This window comes from Dama dama, chromosome 5 (assembly GCF_033118175.1).
Source record: "Dama dama isolate Ldn47 chromosome 5, ASM3311817v1, whole genome shotgun sequence".
Lineage (NCBI taxonomy): Eukaryota > Metazoa > Chordata > Mammalia > Artiodactyla > Cervidae > Dama > Dama dama.
This window is the reverse complement of record NC_083685.1, coordinates 104,351,752-104,374,712: the sequence shown is the minus strand read 5'-3', so window position 1 is coordinate 104,374,712 and position 22,961 is coordinate 104,351,752. Positions and strand designations below refer to the sequence as shown.

The window sequence follows — 22,961 nt, the reverse complement described above, 5'->3', positions numbered from 1 at the left end:
AGCGTCCTCGCCCTTCCCGGGGCGCTGGGAGGGGGTGCGGGCTGTACGCCCCGCCCTGCGCGCCCCTCGCGGCCGCCGCCGCCGCAGCCGCGTTCCCGACGCAGCCCGGGCCTCATTTATCATCATCTTTGGTCAAGTGGAGTGTGCAAGGAACAGCTGCTTCACTCGGCTGACTTCCGAGGGCGGCTACAGCGGGAATCAGGGAGATGAATGATGGGGGCCGGGGGGGCGCAGCCCCCGGGGTCCCAGCGCGGGCCGGAGGGAGGTGCGCGGCGTCTCCGCCGCCTCCGCCTCGTGGCGAGAAAAGCGCCCCTTCCTCGCTCCCGGCGCCTGCGATCGCGGGACTGCGGCCGGGGGCGCCCCAGGAGGGGCCGGCGCGCGGCTGGCGGAGCCCGAGGTCGCCGCGACCTTGCTGGGGTCAGCGGGTTGGGCGGCGGAGACGGCGGCGCGGCGTCTTTGGTGGCGCTTTCCGGATTGGCGCAGAGGCCGGGAAATCGGGAGGGGGCGGGCGGGGGAACACAAATAGAAGGTGAAATTTTTACCTGCCCCTGAGGGAGTCCTGCGGATTTTCTCCGGCAGCGGCAGGCGCTCTGCCTTTGTCTTACACGCCAGAAACATCTGTTGCGGGGGTGGGGGGGGGGGCGGCGAGGCCACAAGCGCCCCCGCACGCCCCCCATCCTCGCCCCATCCCCCGCTCGGCCGGCGCCCGCGCCGCGTTAACCCTGCCGACGCTGGGGCGCTTGCCTGCCGCCCCCAGGGGTGCGTGGGAGCCGGGGGCGGGGGCGGAAGGGTTAACGGCCTAGTCGCAGACCCTAATTGTCAGACCCGGTCCCCGCTTCGTTTCAATTACCCTAAGTAGAGACTGAATGCGCAATTAACGAAGTCAGCTTGCCAACTGGAAAGCCGGGCCGCGTTCACGTTGAGAATACTCCACCAGCTGACTCGGACTAAGCAATTTCCTCCTCTCGCTCCCTTTCTCTCTCTCTCTCTCCCCACCCCCTCCCTCTTTTTCTCTCTCCTTAATAATAAAATTATACCAAGCAGTTTGCGGTGTGGCAGGCGGCCAGAAAAGCGTTTCTTTAAACGCCGCCGTCTCACAATTAGGCAGCAAGAGGATTTGACACGCCGCGGCGGCCTGACAGGCGGCTTCCTCCCCTGGGGCTGGGGGAGGGAGGGGCGCCACTTCCCGGCTCCCCCAGGTGGAACCGAGCCGGGAGGGGCTGTCAGGATGCCTCGGAGAGGGGGTGTCAGGCAAGGAAGGGAGGGGAGGTTCCTGCCCAGGCCGGGGAAAGGAGGGGGCGTTCTCGGACCCCTGGGATGCTGGATGTCCAGAAGAAGAGTCTGGATCTCCACTTCTGGCCTCCAGCTTCAAGTTGGTTTTCTGGTGGCTGGGCATTCTGGAGCACAGATCTGTAGAGGGCTCTCAGCCCTTCGGGACCTCCTGGACAAGTCACGACCCCTGTCTGGGCTTTCACTAACCCTCTGCAAAACGAGGAGGTGGCTTGACCTGGAAGGCTTCTGGTGGCTCCCTGCTCACAGCAGCTGGCCTTGCTGGCGGTGCGGTGGAGGGGACCTCTGGGAGACCCCGCTCCAGCTTTGGCTGTAGATCAGTGGGCCCCACAGAGTGGGGAGAGTGGCCCTTCCCTGGGAGCAGTGGGCAGGCAGCAACTACAAATGGTGGGTGACTGTGCAGGACTGCTGGGGGGCAGGGGAGGTGGTACCAGGTGGACAGTGGGCATCTGACTCCCCATCTGGGAGGGGTGGTAACTGGGACCACCCACCTGCTCAGTCCTGCCTCCCCTCAGTGGGCCCCCTCCTTCCAGTCGGCCCTGACCATCTCCTTTCCCCACCCCCAGAGCCCCTTGTGGGTGTCACACCCCCACAGTTATCTGTCTGATTGCCTCAGTAGGGCAGAAGTCACTGCTCTTTCTTCTGGCTCCTCAGCACCCAGCTCTGCCCCTGCGCAGCCCGTAAGAGCCGAGCTTGATGAGCGAGTGGGTGTGGCACGGAGGGCTGTGACCCAGGGGCTGTGGAGGGCAGAGCAGAAGCTCTGTCGTCCCTTCCTGGTTGGCTGCTGCACACGTCCTGGCCTCCAGGCCTGTCATCCTCTGTTAGGGCTGTGGTGAGGGTTAGGTAACATTACTCTTGCCCCTCTGTCCAGGCAGCATTTAATAGGCATCTACTGGGACTTCCTGGTGGTCCAGTGGCTAAGACTCTTCACTCTCAATGCAGAGGGCCCTGGTTCAATCCCTGGTCAGGGAGCTAGATCCTGCATGTCGCAACTAAAGATGCCGCCTGTTGCAACGAAGACCTGGTGCAGTCAAATAAAATAGTTTTTGAAAAAGGCACCTACTTGGAGCAGTTTCTAGGCTTAGAGCCTAGGACACAACAGATGAAGCCCCTGCCCTCCTCAGGCTACTTTCCAGCAAGGCAGACACAGGTGAAGTGGCTCATTAGACCATTAATTATGTAATTACCGCTGTGATGATGCCACCAGGGAGCCCTGCAGGGACCCAGCAATGCTGTGGGGCGGGGGGGAGACAGCAGGGCCTCCCTCATTGGTGCTGGGGTGGGGCTCCGAGGAGGGTTATGAGCACCTCTGTGTCCTTGGGGCTCCTACCACCCGCCTTTGCAGCCCCCAGAGCTCTGGTCCCATGGGGCCCCCCACGGCTCAGTGCTGCCCTCTACCCGGCCCCCAGTGCTCCACTCCGCAGTTTTAAGTGGATAGTGCTGGTCTCAGGGCTTCTCCTAGAGTCCAGGGAGTGTTCTGGGGGCTCCTGTTCCCACCTCGTCACATCAGGCACCCCCCAGGTGCCCAGCATTGCTCAGGCCAAGTGCTACCTTTGTCTGACACCAGGGAGCTTGTGAGCAAATACAGCCTGAAGACCAGTTCTCTTGGATCTCTGGGGTGTTAAACTTTTTTTACTTGGTTGATAACATTTTATTAAATTTTATAGAAGTCTAGTTGATTTATAATGTATTGATTTCTGTTTTACAGCAAAGTGATTCAGTTATACATATATTTATTTTTCAGATTCTTTTTCATTCTGGTTTATCACAAGATATTGAATACAGTTCCCTATGTTCTACAGGAGGGCCTTTGATTATCCATCCTATATGTGATAGTTTGCATCAGCTAATCCCAAACTCCCCATCCATTCCACCCTTACCTTTTGGCACCCACAAGTCTGTTCTCTGTGAGTCTGTTTCTGTTCCATAGATATGTTCATTTTTGTCATATTTTAGATTCCACATATAAGTAATATCATGCTGTATTTATCTTTCTCTTTCTGACTTACTTCACTTAGAATGATAATCTCGAGGTCCATCCATGTTGCTGCAGATGGCATTACTTCATTCTTTTTTATGACTGAATAGTATTCCATTGTATGTATGTACCACACCATCTTTATCCATTCATCTGCCGATGGACATCTAGGTTGTTTCCATGTCTTGACTGTTGTGAATAGGCTGCTATGATCATAGATAGGGGTGCATGTATCTTTTTAAATTAGAGTTTCCGTCTTTTCCAGATATATGCCCAGGAGTGGGATTGCTGGATCGCATGGTAATTCTGTTTTTAGTTTCTTGAGCAGCCTCCATACTATTCTCCACAGTGGCTGCACCAATTTACATTCCCACCAACAGTGTAGGAGGGTTCCCTTTTCTCCACACCCTCTATGGCATTTGTTATTTGTAGACTTCTTAAATGATGGCCATTCTGATGAGTGTGAGGTGGTATTGTACCTCATTGTCATTTTGATTTGCATTTTTCTAATAATTAGCAATGATGAGCCTCTTTCCATGTGCCTGTCAGCCATCTGTAGGTCTTCTTTGGAGAAATGTCTATTTAGCTCTTCTGCCCAGATAACTTTTTTTTTTTTTAATGAGAGATTCTTCTTTCTATGAAACACTCAGAGGCTCTGGCACCTTGGGTCCTGCATCCCACAGGCAGCAGTCAGCTGGAGCAGCGTCCCTCCCTCCTCACCTGCGCCCTTCACAGGTGCCCTTTCTGCCACCCCCCAGGGAGAGCTTTGTCAAATGAGTGAGGAGGTGCAGCCATAAGCCCCTCATCCCCACCCAAGTGTGTTCTGTACCTGTACTCAGCCTTGTTCTGGATATGTTCATACTGTGACACTTTATGTATTTATTTATTTTTAAACAATTAGACATTGGATTTTGTTTTATTAACTGGCAGCATCTGAGATCTTAGTTCCCCTACCAAGTATTGACCCTGTGCTCCCTGCAGTAGAATGGTGGAGTCTTAACCACTGGACCAGCAGGAAAGTCCCATGTGACATTTTTTTTTTTTCATGTGACATTTTTAAACAATATACATTCAACACTTATTGTTCAGTGGTGTCCGACTCTTTGTAGCCCCATGGGCTGTAGTCCGCCAGGCTCCTCTGCCCCATGGGATTCTCCAGGCAAGGATGCTAGAGTGGGTTGTCATTTCCTTCTCCAGGGGATCTTCCCAACCCAGGGATGGAAACCACATCTTTTGTGTCTCTTGCATTGGCAGGTGGGTTCTTCACCACTAATGCCATTTGCAAAGCCCTTACTTGGGATATGGGTGCAAACAAAACAGGCAAAATCCCTGCTCTCATGGAACTTCCTTTCTAAAGAGGAGAGGCAAAAGTGAAGCCAGCCAGCCGTGTGGCTAGTTACCTTAGAGAAGAGGGGGTGGTGTAGGGGAGATGGAGTGTGAGTTTCAAACACAGTGGTGAGGGTCAGCCACCTGAGAAGGTCACATGAGCAAAGGCTTGCAGCCCAGGAGCCAGAGGAGCCATGGAGATCCTTGAGCATGGTCTTCCCAGCAGAGGAAAGGCCGTGCAAAGGCCCCGAGGCCTGGGGAGATGCTGGACTGGCTGCCAGTTCAGTCCTTTGGTACTTGCTCTTCCTCAGGAGGTCACAGTGGGTAGGGCACACAGGGTGAGAAGACAAGACTGGGGTGAGAGGTGAGGCTCTCTCCTTGCCTTCTTTGGCTCCCCTGAAAGCCAGTGGACAGACAGACTCTGGTGTACGTAGCATGCAGCCACCTGCAAGACCAGCAGCACATGGGGCAGCTGGGGAGCCCCTGACACCAGCCTCTGGACCAGCCCCTTGTACTTCAGTGCGTGGGTGACTGACTCCGGCCCTCATAGCTGTCTGCATTCCAGCACCACCCTGTTTCTTTTCCTCATTTTGACAGAGTTGGGGAAAAGGGGTCGCTTTTTGTTGAGTGGTAGATAAAATGATGCAAAAGCAGCTGTTATCTACAGGAGACCAATGGGCGTGGAGCCCCCCTTGCCACTGTCTCCTCCCTCCGGAGGGCTCCAGGAGGCCAGCAACACAGTGGCGCTGACCCCTTCCTGCTGCACCACACCTCGCGGGGAGGTGGCTGGGCCATCTGCCTCTCACCCCTGGACCATGGGCCCCTCTAGCCCAGCTGACCCAGGTCTCTGGACCTACTGGCCCTCACATCCCAGCAGCTGCACCAGGGGCAGGGGCAGCAAGCATGGCTTTAGAAGTCAGGGAACGGAGCTGAGAGCTTAGCTTTGCGGCCTCTGCGCTGTGCTGTGGGAATTCAGCAGGTTACTCCTGAAAGTGGGGTCATGGCTCCCTTCCTGGGCAGGGTGCCTTAGGGGACTAACAGAGCAGTAGGCCCACAGGCAGTGCCCCGAAGTGCCCAGGATAGTGGAGTGCTCAGATGGGGCACCACATCCGCCTGGTGGGTGGACCCCAAGGGGAGGCTCTGGTCTGGTGGCCTAGTAGGTCTTGGCTGCTCCGCCGGGGGGTCCTTGGAGGAGGCAGCTTGGTGGGCTTCAGGAAGCACTTTCCAAACATCTGCGGAGTCTAGAAGCCCCCCCCCCCACATTCCAACATCCTTCAAAGAGCCCACTTCCCTGGGACCCCAGCCTCAGCAAAGGGGCCTGGCTCTCTGCCTGCCTCTCTCAGGCCTATAGAGTGGCGTGTCGGACCTGAGGGGCTTTCCCTTGGGTGCCGGTGAGCAAGGAGGGCTGCACAGCGTTTATGGGGGTGTTGTGCACACACAGGGGTGGAGGGGCTGCCTTGTTCTCTGTAATTCCTTTTGCCCCTGGATAGGCCCCTGCCCCAAGCAGACCTCCCCCAGTGACTGACCCAAGGGCCCTCCCTGTCCCGGAGGCCTGGGGGCACTGGGCTGTCTTGTCTTGCGGCCTCCTTGGAAACTCATTCCCCCCCCTCCATTCAAGCCAAGCCCTTGGGACTCAAAATAGACCCCACAGAATAGCTGTAAGTTTGACTAGCAGCTGATGGTTTTAATCAAGGTGTCCTGTTCACAGTGTTCATCACCTACAATTCAGAGGGAGGCCCAAGGTGGACCCACCAGCTCTGATCCTCTTGGGACACCCCCACCCCCAACCTCCTGGTTCCCAGGTCTTGAGGGGGTTGGGTTTTAAAGCTTTTCCCCTGCAGCTACAGCTCAGAAAACCAGGTCACAAAACCAGCCTGGGTTAGCAGGTGGGATGCGCCTGCAGCCCCAGAGCCAGCTGGGGTACAGAAGCTCCTTTCTCGCCTGCTTCCTCCCTCCCCAGCCCCAGCGGAGCTGCAGTAAGCTCCTGCCTACGCTGTCAGGCCCATCTCCCTAACCTGAAGCCTGACCCTGGGGGCTAAAGAGGCCGTGGACCCAGAGAGTTCTCTCTGAGGCTGCTCATGGCACAACAGGCAGCCAAGAGTGGACTCCCTATGGTGGGGCGGGCCTGAGCTAGCTTCTGGGGCCTCAGAGGTTGCAGAGGGGACGTTGGAACCCCCTTTCCTCGTCGTGCTCCAGGGGGCCTTCTTCTAAAGTGGGACTTCCTAGTGAGGGCCATCCACGCTGCTGCAGTGTCCATCTGAAAGAACTTCCTGTGAGTGGCTCACAGGCGGGTCCTGGCTTTTCTGAGCCTCCCATTCTCTGTAACAGGGCAGGAGGGTCAAAGCAGTGAGTATGCAGAAGCGGGGAGCAGGCCCCATGGCCAAGGCTGCCCCTGCCCCCCTGGGCCCCACAGTGCCTGCAGGGGGACCACAGAGACTTCTGCTCTTTGCCAGAAAGAAGGGCTGAGCCCTGGCTCACCTGCTACCAAACACCTTTGGGGGCTGCTGGTCTTGTGCCTGGGGTGGGCTCTGGGGCTCATCGCATCCCTTTGCAGGGCAGGGAGATCAGTCGCTGAGGTAGAGAAGCCTTGGGGCACAGGGTGGGCAGGCCAGCTTGCAGGAGTCACCACGGGAGGTGATCTGGAGCTCAAGACTTTCTCCCTCCCTCCTTTTCCCTCTTCCTTTGCTTCCCATTTGGCTAGAATTTCAGAGTTGTGCCTTGACCTAGTGTCTGGCAGAAGGCGGAGGGGAAGCAGGGATGGGAGGCCGGGCTGGACCGGGAGTGGAGTGTTGGCGGGTGCTCCCCTGACCCCCAGCTGGTGCCCTCCTGCCCGCTCTTTCCCTCCCAGGTTCGGAGGTCACCATCTACCTCCTGATGCTGCCCACCCCAGCTCTCCGCCTGCCTCTTTCTCTCCTGTCCTTTGCTGGTGCTCTTGAAAAGTAATCATAATCACAATAATTAATAACAACAGAGCTCGTGGTGGCCCAAGACGGCTCTTAAAGAGGCCGAGCCCCACTTTCTCCCAGTGGTGCTGGTGGGACGGGGCCTGGTGGCAGCCTTTGTTCCTACACGGATGGGGGGGGCCCACCCCTGCCAGGCTGGGGGGTGGTGCTGGGGTGAGCGTTCTGCTGCCTTCTCCATCAGGCGTGGGGCTTCTCGTATTTTAATTGAACTGTCTTTTCTTTGAGATAGATGCTCTCACCACATCCAGCTGCTCCTGTGTATCGGAAAACCCACTGTAACACTGCTTGGCGACATTAAAAGATGCGGCAGCTGGACTGGTTAAACAGGGAGGGGGCGCTGGTCAGAGCACACTCTCTTTTTAAATAATGTTTCTGGTAATGCATTTTGGGGGAATGTGAAAAAAGTATATTAAAAAAAGCTGTAGAAATGTTAATGATATCCACAGGACACTCAGCGGGAAATGAGCGCGATCTGGGACTAATAAAAGCCGGGATGTAATTTGTGCAGATAGACGAGGCGAAGCCTCCTGAGCCAGCCTGGGTGTGTGAGTTCCGGGCTTGTAACGTGGCCGGGGAGGGCAGGGCAGGGCCCAGGGGCCCAGCCGACCCTGTCTGCCCGCAGGGGACACCCTGAGCAGCGGTGCCTCCACCTGCCTCTGACAGCCTGGGCAGCGGGGGGCCGCCCGCGAGTGCTGCCCAAGGGTGGCAGGGGGCACCCACCTGGGAGCTCGGTGTGGGGGCCCTGGGGCTGCCCACCTGCAGGAGCCGCCCGTTAGAACCAGCACTGCCTCCAGCTCTGGGTCACAGCAGGCACTCCTGTCGTGTTTGATCCAAGCCGCGGGATGGACTGAAGTGGGTCAGAGGGGGGCTTCCACATCAGGGCGCCTGTGATGAGCCAGGGAGAGGCCATGGCCGTGGGGCTGGCCCTGGAGTGGGCTATGGGACCCTGCGGTGGGCTTGGGGCCCTGGGGCTGAACCAGCCAACCGCCAAGGGCAGGGAGGGGCCTGGGCTGGGCTGATGGGGCTCCTTGGGGCTGTCCTGGACCTACCCTGGGCTGGACCTACTCAACTCGGGCCCCTCCCAGGTCAGCTGCCCCCCAACCCCCACAACTGCATGTGGAGGTGGGAGCTGGGTGAAGAAGGGATGACCAAGACCCCCGGGGGAATGCCTCTTCCCTTTCACATCTGCGTGTCTGCCCCCCTTGTCTGTGCCCCCGTATTTTCCATGCCTCACACAGCCCTGGAGGCTCGGAGCACACGCCAGGCCACCCTTTCCTCTTGGGTTTGGAACTGGCCCTGAAAAGTCCCCTGTGCCCTTCTGGGGGCCTGGGCCCTGCAGGTGAGCGAGGTGTGGGTAAACCCAGCGGCCGGGACACAGGCTGCCACCAGCCCTCGTTCTGTCTCCACGAGCCAGGGTGTCCTTGCTCCTTCCTCCCTCCTCGAAGGGTCTTGGGGGAGGGGAGGGGGGCCACTAGCCTGGACGCTACAGCCGGCCTGTTATGTGACCCTATTGTTCTGCCCTGAAGGGCCCTCCCAGCCCCACCCCCACCCTGAGGTCATTTCCTGACCCAGGATCTTGCTTTGGTGCAGGTTGGACCCCTTGCGTGCCCGGCCCCGAAAATCATAAACAGATGGGCTCTCGGCCTGGCCCTGACCTGGTGCAGGCGGGCGGGGCTGACCTGGAGGCCCAGGCGCCTCAGACAGAGGGACTGCAGCTCTGCCCCATCGCTGCCTCATCAGCGCCGCGCAGCCTGTTTGCGTGCCTGTGACACCAACACAGGAGGCAGGGCCACTGCCCGCGCTCCTGGGAGGGACAGCTTATGCCCACAGTGGCTCGGCGGCCCCTCGTCAGCGTCTGCCAGACGGAGCAGACAGCTTCCAGAGGGCATAGCAGTGATGGAGAATGGGAGTGTGTGTGTGTGTGTGTGCAGTGATGAAGGTGTGTATGTGTGTGTGCAGTGATGGAGAAGGTGTGTGTGTCTGATGATAGACAAGGGGAATGTGTGTGTGCAGTGATGGAGAAGGGGTGTGTGTCTGATGATAGACAAGGAGAATGTGTATGCAGTGATGGAGAAGGGGTGTGTGTGTGTGTAAGGATAGACAAGGGGATTGTGTGTATGCAGTGGTGAAGAAGGTGTGTGTGCAGTGATGGAGAAGGGGTGTGTGTGCACACACACACGCACGCGTACTCACATGTGCAGACTCCAGGCCTCAGTGAGTGGTTTCTGGGGCAGGGCAGGCCATCCCCCGTGCCACGCACACACACAGGCACACACATACACACACGCACGAGCTGGGTCACGCCTGAACACTGCCGCGCTGGGGCTAGATTACCGGATCCAGCAGCCCCAGGGGACAGGGGAGCGGGAATGGCTAAATGATTCTGAGCTGGAGGGGGAGGAGGAACTGGTGGCGGGGGGGGGGGGGGAGGGGGCAGCTCCCCAGTGACCTGGCGCTGGGCAGCCAGGCTGCACCTCCCTGTCCCCGTCAGAGCGGGAATTACAGAGCACGCGGCCCTGACACAGAAGTTGTCAATATGTGCACAGCTGGTGGGGCGGCTGCAGAAGGGGGCAGGGCGGGAGGGGGCTGGCTTTCCAAGGGAAGGAAATGGCCCGTCTGAACCCCGCCCGCTCTGCCCTCCTCTCCCCGCCCTCCCTCTCGCCCTTTCTCTTTTCACAGATAACCAGCCCAAGTCATGCAGTCTTTTCGAGAAAGGTGTGGTTTCCATGGCAAACAGCAGACCTACCAGCAGACCTCACAGGAGACGTCGCGCCTGGAGAACTATAGGCAGCCAAGTCAGGCCGGGCTGAGCTGCGACCGGCAGCGTCTGCTGACCAAGGACTACTACGGCCCGCAGCCCTTCCCCGGCTACGAGGGCGGCGCGGGCACGCCCGCCACCGCGCGTGCTGGTAAAGGCCTGTCCTCGCCGCAGGCCCCGCCAGGGAGGCCGGCCTTCGCAGGCTACACCGTCCAGGACGGCAGCCCTTACCCGGGCCGCTACTCAGGCGAGGAGGGCCTGCAGGCCTGGGGGGGGCCCCAGCCACCCCCTCCTCAGCCGCAGCCCCTGCCAGGTGGGGTGGGCAAATATGACGAGAACCTGATGAAAAAGACGGTGGTGCCCCCCAGCCGGCAGTACCCTGAGCAGGGTGCCCAGCTGCCCTTCCGGACTCACGCCCTCCACGTCCAGCAGCAGCTGCCGCAGCCCCCGCCATCCCTGGCATACCCCAAGCTCCAGAGGCAGAAACCCCAGAGTGACATTGCCTCCCCCCTGCCCTTCCCCCAGGGCGGCCACTTCCCCCAGCAGTCCCAGTCCTTCCCCGCCTCCTCTACCTACTCCTCCAGTGGCCAGGCCGGCGGGCAGGGGGCCCACTCCTACAAGAGCTGCACGGCCCCCTCCGCCCAGCCCCACGACAGGCCGCTGACCGCCAACGCCAGCCTGGCTCCCAGCCAGCGGGTCCCGAACCTTCACGCCTACCAGTCCAGCCGCCTCAGCTATGACACACAGAAGCAGCAGCAGCAGCAGCAGCAGCAGCAGGCCCTCCAGAGCCGTCACCATGCCCAGGAAAGCCTGCACTACCAAAACCTCGCCAAGTACCAACACTATGGGCAGCAAGGCCCAGGTTACTGTCAGCCGGATGCAACCGTTAGGACCCCAGAGCAGTACTACCAGACCTTCAGCCCCGGCTCCGGCCACTCACCTGCCCGCTCCGTGGGCCGCTCACCCTCCTACAGCTCCACCCCATCGCCACTGATGCCCAACCTGGAGAACTTTCCCTACAACCAGCAGCCACTCGGCCCTGGGGCCTTCCCCGCCGGCCTCACTGACCACAGCCACTTCATGCCCCTGCTCAACCCCTCCCCGACAGATGCTGCTGGCTCTGTGGACACCCAGGCCGCCAACTGCAAGGCCCTGCAGAAGGACAAGCTTCCTGAGAGCCTGCTGTCGGACCTCAGCCTGCATAGCCTCACGGCCCTGACCTCCCAGGTGGAGAACATCTCTAACACCGTGCAGCAGCTGCTGCTGTCCAAGGCGGCCGGGCCTCAGAAGAAGAGCCTCAAGAGCCTGGTGGCCCGGACCCCGGAGCAGCACAAAAGCCAGCACTGCAGCCCCGAGGGCAGCGGCTACTCGGCCGAGCCAGCGGGCACACCGCTATCGGAGCCGCTGAGCAGCACACCACAGTCCACGCACGCTGAGCCGCCTGAGGCTGACTACCTGAGCGGCTCTGAGGACCCGCTGGAGCGCAGCTTCCTCTACTGCAGCCAGGCCCGAGGCAGCCCTGCCAGGGTCCACGGCGGCTCCAAGGCCAAGCCCGAGTCCGTGTCTACCTGCTCCGTGACCTCGCCAGACGACATGTCCACCAAGTCTGACGACTCCTTCCAGAGCCTGCACGGCAGCCTGCCCCTCGACAGCTTCTCCAAGCTTGTGGCCGGCGAGCGGGACTGCCCACGACTGCTGCTCAGCGCCCTGGCACAGGAGGACTTGGCCTCCGAGATCCTGGGGCTGCAGGAGGCCATCAGCGAGAAGGCTGACAAGGCCTGGGCCGAGGCTCCAGGCCTGGCCAAAGATGCCGGCAAGCCGCCCTTCTCTCTGGAGAACCACAGCGCCTGCCTGGACCCTGTGGCCAAGAGTGCATGGCCACGGCCAGGGGAGCCGGAGGCCCTGCCTGAGGCCCTGCAGCTGGACAAGGGCAGCAGTGCCAAGGACTTCAGTCCGGGGCTATTTGAAGACCCCTCTGTGGGCTTCACCACCCCTGACCCCAAGAAGACAGCCGGTCCCCTCTCCTTCAGTGCCAAGCCCACCCTGGGGGCCACTGCCTCAGACCCCACCGTGGCTTTTGACTGCTTCCCAGACACAACCTCTGCCGGCTCCGCGGATGGCGCCCACCCCTTTGCCTGGCCCGAGGAGAACCTGGGGGATGCCTGTCCTCGGTGGGGGCTGCACCCCAGCGAGCTCACCAAGGGTCTGGAGCAGGGCGGAAAGGTCACTGACAGTGCCGGCCAGGAGGACGCCCGAGAGGCTTCGGCCTGCCTGGGCTTCCAGGAGGAGGCGCCCCCTGGGGAGAAGGCTGCGGTGCCCCGGGACTCCCAGCAGGAGGCGGCGGGCGGGGTGAAGGAGGAGGCAGGCGGGCTGCTGCAGTGCCCCGAGGTGGGCAAGGCCGACCGCTGGCTAGAGGACAGCCGGCACTGCTGCTCGGCTGCCGACTTTGGGGACCTCCCACTGCTGCCGGCGCCAGGCCGGAAGGAGGACCTGGAGGCCGAGGAGTACTCGTCCCTGTGCGAGCTCCTGGGCAGCCCCGAGCAGAGGCCAGGCCTGCAGGACGCGCTGTCGCCCAAGGCCACGCTGCTGTGTGGCAAGGAGGAGGTGGAGGAGGTGCTGGACCCCAAGGCCGGCTGGGGCTCCCCGTGCCCCCTCTCCGGGGATTCGGTCATCTTGCTGGGCCCCACCGTGGGCGCCGAGTCCAAGGTTCAGAGCTGGTTCGAGTCCTCCCTATCCCATATGAAGCCAGAGGAAGAGGGGCCCGAGGGGGTGCTGGCCCCAGGGGATTCTGCCGCCGTGACCCCGGAGGCCTCCCTGGCACAGAAGCCGAACAAGCCTGCTGTGCCCGAGGCCCCCATTGCCAAGAAAGAGCCCGTGCCTCGCGGCAAAAGCTTGCGGAGCCGACGGGTGCACCGGGGGCTGCCTGAGGCTGAGGACTCCCCGTGCAGGGCACCGGCGCTGCCCAAAGACCTGCTGCTCCCCGAATCGTGCACGGGGCCCCCCCAGGGACAGATGGAGGGGGCGGGGGCCCCGGGCCGGGGGATCTCAGAAGGGCTTCCCAGGATGTGCACCCGCTCCTTCACCGCCTTGAGCGAGCCCCGTACACCCGGACCCCCAGGCCTGCCCACCACTCCTGCTCCCCCAGACAAGCTGGGGGGCAAGCAGCGAGCCGCCTTCAAGTCAGGCAAGCGGGTGGGGAAGCCCTCCCCAAAGGCCGCGTCCAGCCCCAGCAACCCGGCCGCCCTGCCTGTGGCCTCTGACAGCAGCCCCATGGGCTCCAAGACCAAGGAGACGGACTCACTGGATGCACCGGGCAAAGACCAGCGGTCCATGATCCTGCGGTCCCGCAGCAGGGCCCAGGAGGCCTTCCACTCCAAGCGCAGACGGCCCTCGGAGAGCCGACTGCCAAACTGCCGCACCACCAAGAAGCTCCTTGCCAACAACCACCTGCCCGCCACGTTCAAGGTCACTGGCAGCCCCCAGAAGGAGGGGAGGGTGGGCCAGCGGGCGAGGGTTCCCAAGCCTGGTGCCAGCGGCAAGCTCTCAGATCGACCCCTCCATGCCCTCAAAAGGAAGTCAGCCTTCATGGCTCCTGTCCCCACCAAGAAGCGCAACCTGGTCTTACGCAGTGGTGGCCTTGGGGGAGACGTGAAGGAGGAGGGGGCCGAGGGCTCCCCCACCCTCTTCAAGAGGATGACGTCTCCCAAGAAGGCGAAACCCACCAAGGGCAATGGTGAGCCCACAGCGAAGCCACCACCCCTGGAGACCCCAGACACCAGCCTGAAGCTGGCCTCACGGGCGTCCTTCCAGGGGGCCATGAAGACCAAGGTGCTGCCACCCCGGAAAGGCCGGGGCTTGAAGCTAGAGGCCATTGTGCAGAAGATCACCTCGCCCAGCCTGAAGAAGTTTGCGTGCAGAGCACCAGGGGCCCCTCCTGGGAATCCTGTGAGCCCATCCCTCCCCGAGAAGGAACGTGGGCTCAAGAGCACTGGGGGCAGCCTTCTGGGGACAGAGGAAGGTCTCTTAAATGTGAGCCCCGGGCAGAAGTTCCCGGCAGCTCTGGGGGCCGAGCCATTGTGCAGAAATCCGACCAATAGATCCTTAAAAGGCAAACTCGTGAACAGTAAGAAACTGTCCTTGACCGATGGTTTCAAAACGGAGGCCTTCACGTCCCCAGAGGCCCTGCTGCCCGGGGGCACTGCCCTGGCGCCTAAGAAGAGAAGCCGGAAAGGCAGAGCTGGGGCCCTTGGACTCCCCAAAGGCTCCCTGGAGAAAAGGCCTCACCTCGGCCCAGCTCTGCTGCTGACTCCCCGAGACAGGGCCAATGGCACGCAGGGGGGCAGTGAGGACAGCTCTGGCGTAGGAGGCAAGAAGCCAAAGACGGAGGAGCTGGGCCTGGCTGCCCAGCCCCCAGAGGGCCAGTCCTGCCAGCCCCAGACGAGGGCACAGAAGCAGCCAGGCCATGCCAACTACAGCAGCTATTCCAAGCGGAAGCGCCTCACACGGGGCCGGGCCAAGAGCACCACCTCCTCACCCTGTAAGGGGCGGGCTAAGCGGCGGCGGCAGCAGCAGGTGCTGCCCCTGGATCCCGCCGAGCCTGAAATCCGCCTCAAGTACATTTCCTCCTGCAAGCGGCTGCGGGCAGACAGCCGCACTCCCGCCTTCTCGCCCTTCGTGCGGGTAGAGAAGCGGGGTGCGTTCACCACTGTTTGCACTGTTGTCAACTCCCCCGGAGAGGAGCCCCAGCCCCAGAGGAAGCCTTCCTCTTCCTCCTCCTCCTCGTCCTGCTCCTTCTCCTTGGATGCGGCCGGGGCCTCCCTAGCCACGCTCCCTGGAGGCTCTGTCCCACAGCCTCGGCCCTCCCTGCCCCTCTCCTCCACCATGCACCTGGGGCCCGTGGTTTCCAAGGCCCTGAGTACCTCTTGCCTTGTTTGCTGCCTCTGCCAAAACCCGGCCAACTTCAAGGACCTTGGGGACCTCTGTGGGCCCTACTACCCTGAACACTGCCTCCCCAAAAAGAAGCCAAAACTCAAGGAGAAGGTGCGGCTGGAGGGCACCTGTGAGGAGGCCTCGCTGCCTCTTGAGAGGACACTCAAAGGCCTCGAGTGCCCAGCTGCTGCGTCTGCTGCTGCCACCACCACCACCGGGAAGCCCCCCAGGCCTGATGGCCCAGCCGATCCGGCCAAGCAGGGCTCTCTGCGCACCAGTGCCCGGGGCCTGTCCCGGCGGCTGCAGAGTTGCTACTGCTGTGATGGTCGGGGGGATGGCAGTGAGGAGGCAGCCCCAGCTGACAAGAGCCGTAAGCACGAGTGCAGCAAGGAGCCACCGGCCGAGCCTGGCGGGGACACCCAGGAGCACTGGGTGCATGAGGCCTGCGCCGTGTGGACAGGCGGGGTCTACCTGGTGGCCGGGAAGCTCTTTGGGCTACAGGAGGCCATGAAGGTGGCCCTGGACATGGTAAGAGGCCAGTCCCGCCGGGTGGGGTCCTCGGGTTCTGCAGGCAGTCAGGCAGGCCTTTCCAGTGCTGTGGTGTGAGCTAAACAGACCAAGTCACAAATGAGTCCGGGGGCTTAGCCAGAGAGCAGAGGCACCCCCGGGCCAAGACAGGACACAGTTGCCCACCCTGTCCTAGACCTCCCTGCTGCCCACTCAGCCCGTACCCACCACACACTCAACCGACCCCTTCCAGCTGCAGCCCTTGCACCCTCCTGACACCCGTCTCCAGTAATCAGCAGGACACTGAGTCCCCAGATGATAAGGGGCCTCAGAACTGCCTGCCTCTTATGATCTGAGGTGGATCAGGGCCTTGGACACAGAGCCCCTCCAACAACAGGTGGCTGGATGGTCAGCCCTTGTCAGTAGGGTGGTTCAGGGGTCTTTCCTGCAAAGCCCTGAAATATCCCAGAGGAACTGCAGTTGCTGTGTGCCTCTAGGCACGTAGCCTAACCTCTCTGTGCCTCCGTTTCTTCATCTCTAAAGTGGGCATAACAGTCCCATGAAGCTGTCACAGCTGTGCCTGGTCTACCCACGAGCCCATGACGTATCTGCTGGGGCTGTGACAGTGGCAGCTCTCTGACGACACTAGCATGTCGCGTCCCAGCAGTGAATGTCACTCTGGTTACTACAGCTCTCCTGCTCCACGAGCTCCCTGCTGTGGACCATGCTTCTGCCCCCTCGCCACACTGCTGTCCCGTGTCTCCTGGGCAGGCACCCACCATGCCACCCTCCAGCTCACTGCCCTGCACCCTCCCTGCCTGCCCACCTGCTCCCTCTTGGTCCCCACTCCCCCAGCCCTGATGAGCAGCCCTGTGCTGGCCGTGACCAGGGAGACGACTTTGCTGTCCACATCTTGTTCCCTAATCCTCTGCTACCAGGATGGGGTCCAGGAGCTCTCCGTGCCAGGGCAACCCTCCGCCAGCCTCCACCCTGATGGAGGAAGGCCCTCCTGGCCTGACAGCCCAGGGCCCCTGCGCTTCCCTGCTCAGTTCTCCTTTCCTCCCCTCTTGTGTTTTTGCTTCTCTCTCATCACTGTCTCCTTCCCAGCTTCCTTGAAATAGGTTCAGGTGTTCCCCTCCACTGAATGATGATGCCCAGGCTCAGATCCCCTCCAGAAAGCGCCGGGTGGCCTACCCGCAAGGTGCACATCCTCTTGGCCCCGACCCGGCTGTGCTGCTTCTGCACCTTGTCTGAGCTTGGGTGGGGGCTGACCGTGGTCCTTCCTCAGTTGCCTGTTCCGGGCGCTTTGGTCTGACATCACTGACGTCACCGGCCTCCTGCTGGACTAAGGCAGATGCGGGGGGTCTGAGTGGCCTTGTGCTTTCCTGGTGTCACATGGCTATTAAGTACTGGAGCACTTGGCCTGGTGGTCCCATCTCTGCCCACTGTGCCATCCTCCATGACGGGTCCCAAGGCCTCCCACCCGGGGAGCGGCCCTGGAAGGTTGGAAGTCGGGGGGAGGGATGTTCACTGGTCACTGGCAACAGTGTCCACTCCAGTTACTCAAGGATCAGAAGAGCCTCCCTGCTAGAGAGGTGGTCCTGGGCTGGGCTGGGCTGGCTGGGACTAGCAGCCATGCAAGCCTCCGAGGGGCTCATGGGAGCAGCACCCCACCTGGAGGACACCCTGGGAAGACAGGCAGTGTCTGGCGCTCCCCAGGTCGTGGTTCGTCCCCCTCCCCTCTGACAGCCCAGGCCTCCCAGGGCCACCTGCCTCCCTGAAACCCTTTCTGCCTCGGAGCTTGGTGGCCTAAGGTGGTCTTGGAACCGTGTGGACCCCAGTTCCAGTCCCAGCTCTACAGGGAGCCAGTTCCATGACCCCAGCAAGTCACTGTCCACTGTGAGCCTCAGGGCACCGAGCCCATCAGCAGGCTGTGACCATGTGGATGGCCACATACCCCCCACACCCACACAGTAGGGGCCCTTGCTCCCACCTTCGAACCCATCAGCTCTCTGCTGGATCAGAACTCCTGTGCAGGCCTCCAGGGGCGCGCCCTTCTGTGTCCCCTGCTGCAGCCCCCACACCATCTATCAGCCCTGAGCCACACCATGCCCACCACCCGGGAGTCTGCCTCTCCCTTGAACTGCTAGGGCCCTTGGCCGCCCCCAGGGGGACAGATCAGAATGCGCGTGCTGGGTTTAGGAGGGCCTGAGGCCTTGCTCTGCTTCCACCTCTAGAGGCCTGTCTCCAGGGTTTGAGGGGCCTCTGTGCAGATGGGGTGCGAGAAGCCGTCAGCCAGAGGAGCCCACTGTCACTCTTCAGCCATCAGAACATCCAAGGGCTGCTGTGGGTGGGACACTTGGGCCAGGTCTGGGGGCCTGTTCCTGCTTCATCACCCCTTTGTGAGCCAAGAAATGGGGGGCCTGGAGACTCGACCCTGATCAGAAAGACACCACCATTCAGAAGGAGCCTATGAACACTGGTGTTCCCTCAGTTTCCCACCCTGCTGCTCCCCACCCCAGCTGGGCACCAGAGGGAGCATTCTCAGGCATGAATTAGAGCCAGGAAGGGTAGAGACAATCCCTGGCCTCTCCCTCCTGCTGGGAGTGGGTTCCCCCCAGTCCTTGGAAGGAGCCCACCCACCCCAGCAGCACGGCACCATGATGGCCAGCCTGTGCCCCAGCTCCGTTGCTGGGCTCAAAGTCCTGTCCAGCTCCTCCTGAGCTATGTGCCCTCAGGCAACTCACTGGGCTTCTCTGAGCTCTCATCACTCACCTGGGTAAAATGAACAATAATGCCAGCGCCATCAGGTCGTTACAAGGAGGCAGCCTCCACACGGACCTGGTGCGTCAAACTGCAGTTACTGGTTTCTGTGACTCAGCCTCCTGGCGTGGGCCTACTCCCTTCTCTGCTCCCCTCCCCCATCTCAGGCCTCTGCTGCAGTGGGGGCCCGGGGTCTGCGGGATCTGGGGTCTGTCCCTCCCCAGGCCTGAGGTTTTGCTTTGCTCTTCCAAGGGTCTTCTTAGCATCACCATCCTCTCCCAGTTGGTCCCCCTGCAGGCAGCCCTCAAGCTCAGCAGACCCATTTCTGAGACCCAGAGTGGCCCAGCTGCCTTGCTGGCTGGCCTGGGGTTCACATGCACCCCGTATCCAGGCACCAGCTGTGTTACCCCCTCCCAAGTCCTGGCAGGGGGTGTTGAATGGCCCCTCAGGGTGGGACCTTTGACTTGCTTCAGTGCTGCTTCTGCCACCAGAAAGGGTGAGAAACAATGCTCACCACCTTTCCTGGAGTGGGAGGGAGCCCCAACTTCACTGTAGAGTAGGCCCATGAAGGCAGTCCACCTGGAGGCTGTGGGGAAGAGTTGGCAGGCAAGGGCACGGCCAGGTGGTGACTGGCCTCGTAAGTTCCTGTCACCCACTGGGCCCCCAGGGTCACTCTTTCAGTCTTTGAGACCATCCCGTAAGGCAGGAGCCGTCCCTGCTGTACGAAGCAGGTGGGAAGAGCTGTGGTGCTCAGCTGATGTCACGCAGTACACAGTGGCCAAGCCATCACTCGCCCACATCTGCTGGACGCAGAGACCCCTATGGTTATGCACAAGGTCTCCCACCCACCCGGAGAGTTCCCCACCCAAGGTGCCGATGACCATCCTGAGCTCCCCCACAGCTGCCTTTTGAGGGCCTGTTCAGAGAAAGGGGTGGGGGCCTCCCGGGCCCCTCAGCGGCAGACTCACCTGTCTTCCCTCTATCCTTGCCAGACTTGTTCCAGCTGCCAAGAAGCGGGGGCCACCATAGGGTGCTGCCACAAAGGATGCCTCCACACCTACCATTACCCGTGTGCCAGCGATGCGGGTAAGTCAGCCCTAGCAGACAGCAGGTTGGGGGATGCGGGCACAGCTCCTTGAACCTGCCCCACTCGACCCCCCTGCTTCCCTCTTCTGCCCCAGCAGTTCTTTATCTTCTGGTGTCTCTCAGCCAGGCCCTCTGCTGGGCATTGCTGGCGAGACACGTCATTCCTCAGCCACCTCCTGGAGAAGCACAGACTACAAGGTTGAAAGCTGTATGTGAGCTGCTGTCGCCAAGGGGTGCCTAGAGCTGGGGAGGATCTCAGGCCTCAAAGAGCAGGGCTACCGGGCTGGGCCTCTGAAGTCTGAATAGGGATTCACTGAGTTGGGGGAAAAAGGGGAGATACAGTTCAGTGACAAAAACTGAGTGGGATGGAAGGAGAGGAGATTCAAAACAGAAGCTGTGGAAGGGGAAAGCAGGGCCATGCCAGGCTCCCTGCACCTGCCCTGTTCTTTCTGCTCACTCACTCATCTGTTCTGTGGGCATTTATTGAGTACCTACTATTGCCAGGCACACAGAGCACAGACTGCCTGGGCCAGAGAGCCTGGAGCCCCTGATCCTGGTGGCATCCTTCATGCGTGGCCTGGGTGCATCCCTCCACGCCTCTACAGTCAGGGCCCCATCTGTGAAGCAGAGGGGAGAGTCATTTCTTTCTGCAGCTCTCTGGGGCAGGCAGTGAGGCCATGCACACGACCCAGAGAGGGCAGCACTGGTTCAGTTTGGGGAGGGCCCAGGACCTCTGTCCCCCGCCCCCTGCTGCCCTGGAAGGGGGTGAGGGTATGAAAACCTTGCCATATGACAGAGCAGAGGCCTCCCCTGCCAGGACCCTCCCCACTCCCACTGCCCTGGGAGCCCCCGAGGCTTTGGCACAGAAAGCAGGGGCTGCCGTACTGGAAGGATGGCAAAGAGGGAGGTGGCCAGTGTCCCCAGGCAGGGAGCAGGCCTGAGGCAGGGCAGGCTGTGCCGCTGCTGTATTAGCTGCATTACTAAGTCTCAGGGAGGCACATAGGGGTTGGCGGGCAGAGCCCACCCAGGTGGCTGTGGTCAGCTAGCAGCTCAGCTGAGGCTGCTGGACCCAGACGAGGTCTGGAGCCTTCCCAGCTCTGCTCCCGCCCCATCTGCCTCCAGCAGGGCCACCCCCAGTGCCGGCCAGGGCGGGGCAGAAGGGATGTGCTGTTGGATTGGCTTGGCTGTTTGCAGGGGGACAGGCTGGAGAGTTAGGGGAGGCCTCCCTATGACGAGAGGGGGTTCCAGGGGGAGGAGAGAGTAAAGGACAGGCAAGCCAGCGGGGCTGGAGGGCAGTCAGAGTTTGACTTACTCTGAAAAGAAACCTGCAACCGGGGGCGTCCAGGGCGGTGGGCGCCCCCCTCCCAGCCACACACGACGCCGATTCTGACCGCGCGAACTTCTGTTTGCTCATAGGTTGTATATTCATTGAAGAGAATTTTTCTTTGAAATGCCCCAAACATAAGGTGAGTGACCGTGAGCCCCCCTTGGAGGGGCCCAGGCTGGAGACCATACCCCGCCGCAGGCCCATCGGCTCCAGGCAGACCTGACGGTGGCGTGTGCGCACGCGAGGGCCCCGGGCCACTTAAACTCCCGCGCGCGCCGGGGGCGGGCCCAGCCCGGGGGCGGGGCGCGGAGGCCAACCTCCAGGCCGAGCTGCCGGCGGGGCTTCTTCGCTCTCACTGCGGATCCGGGGCGGGTCCGGAGGGGTTGACCCCCTTGGCATGTGCACCGCCGTAGGCAGCGCGCCTCGTGTCTCTTTCCCTCAGAGGCTGCCGTTGTAATCCACTCCCGGCCGGAGGAGCCGCCGGAGCCAGCCCGCCCGCCGCCGAGGAGAGGAGCCGCAGGCGTAGCCCCCGGGCCTTTGCGCTGCTTCCAGCGCGGGTCCTGAGCGGATCCCTGATCCGGAACCCGAACCTTGGATCTGGCCGCCCTTGGGCGGAAGCTAGTGGTCCCCGGTTGGGTAGAAAACACGTTCTGGATCCGTCTGCTCCTGGCACCGGACGGCACAGGGCCTTCTCGCCCCCATCCCTTGGCCAGGCTTGGAGAGGGGTTAGCCCGCGGAGCGGCCAGACCCCTTGGGACACCCAGACTCTGGCGGGGCTGGGAGGCCTGTAGCCTGGGGACACACTTCTCCCTGAAAGTTCCAGGATGACGTGGTACACATTCCACGTGGGTCGGTCGTGGCCCGCAGCCGGACACCCTGGGAATGGGTAGGGATAGGGGGATTGGCAAGTCTTGCCCGGCAGAGGAGGGGCTGGAAGCTGTGCACCCTAATTGCCCAGCCTCGGCCAAAACCTGCGTGAGGTCTGGAGGGCCGAGCATCTGGGGCCTGTGCTCCCGAGGGATGCGACCTTCCTGGGCGTGGGCAGACTTGCCCCTGCTGGCTTCTGCCTGTCCCCCTTCCAGCCCACCCCATCCCTGGAGCCCAGCCTGGGAGCGCAGAAGGAGTCTCTGTCCTTGGCAGACTCGTGACCAACCCTCCGCACGACCACCGTCTCCAGGGGCCACAGCGCCACTCGCACGGGAGCGGAGACAGCGCTAGATCCATGTACACACCTGTGTGCCCCTCTATATATATGTCACATAGAATGTATATATGTTGGGAACATGCTCGCTTCTCCGTTTGTCGCCACTGTGCGTCGTGCGCCCCTTAGCACGGGGCCCTTGCTGGGAAGGTGGCTCCAGCGCTGCCTCCTTCCCCATGCAGCCACCACCGCCCGGGCCAGTGCCCACCAGTTCGTCCGCCTGTCTGTCCGTGTCCTCAGCTCTGTCCACGCTTCGATAGGCCTGACGCAGCCCCACCCTGGGGCCGCCCTAGCAACTTCTGTACATATGACTGTAAAATGGTGAACGTGTGTATTATATCCAGCCTCGTTATATAGTGTATATATATGTATACATATACATATATATAATATATATGAAGACTGTAAATGTTAAGACGACTAGTGTTCTTATTAGTATATTGCTTCACACTGAAGATTGTGTGTATCGAGCTGTTTCTAAAAGATGTTTATTTTCCTTAAGAGTAAAAAAAAAAAAAAACAGTCATTGCATTCAGAAAAAAAAAGTCAATAAAGATACAACGATTGTTTTGGAATTCTGCAGCCCGTGGATTCTGACCAGATTCTGCCGGGAGAGGGTCCAGGCTTTAGGGGAGGGCTCTGGGACAGGAATGAGCAGTCAGGGAGATACCCCTGCTGCCCTGCCACAGCTGTGTGGCCTCATATGAGGGGACAGGGGTCAGGCAGGTGACACACCCAGACACACTGGGAGACCCAAGTTGTAGTTCCTCCTGTCACCACAGAATCCCAAGGACATGTCATTCCAGGTCCTGAAGGGGGCAGAAGCTGGGAGG

General features: G+C 61.0%; 1 protein-coding gene across 3 annotated transcripts in view; it reads left to right on the top strand.

The window, feature by feature from the left end:
* Nucleotides 1-22,703, top strand: part of RAI1 (retinoic acid induced 1) — a 102,726-nt gene extending 80,023 nt beyond the window's left edge. For all 3 annotated transcript variants that reach the window (XM_061143657.1, XM_061143659.1, XM_061143658.1), the window contains exons 3-6: nt 10,237-15,772; nt 19,507-19,600; nt 21,017-21,066; nt 21,370-22,703. In XM_061143657.1, coding sequence (XP_060999640.1) covers nt 10,253-15,772; nt 19,507-19,600; nt 21,017-21,066; nt 21,370-21,384 — 5,679 coding nt within the window. In that variant the 5' untranslated portion in view covers nt 10,237-10,252 and the 3' untranslated portion in view covers nt 21,385-22,703. The remainder of the gene's footprint in view (nt 1-10,236; nt 15,773-19,506; nt 19,601-21,016; nt 21,067-21,369) is intronic.
* The last annotated feature ends 258 nt before the right edge of the window (nt 22,704-22,961 follow it).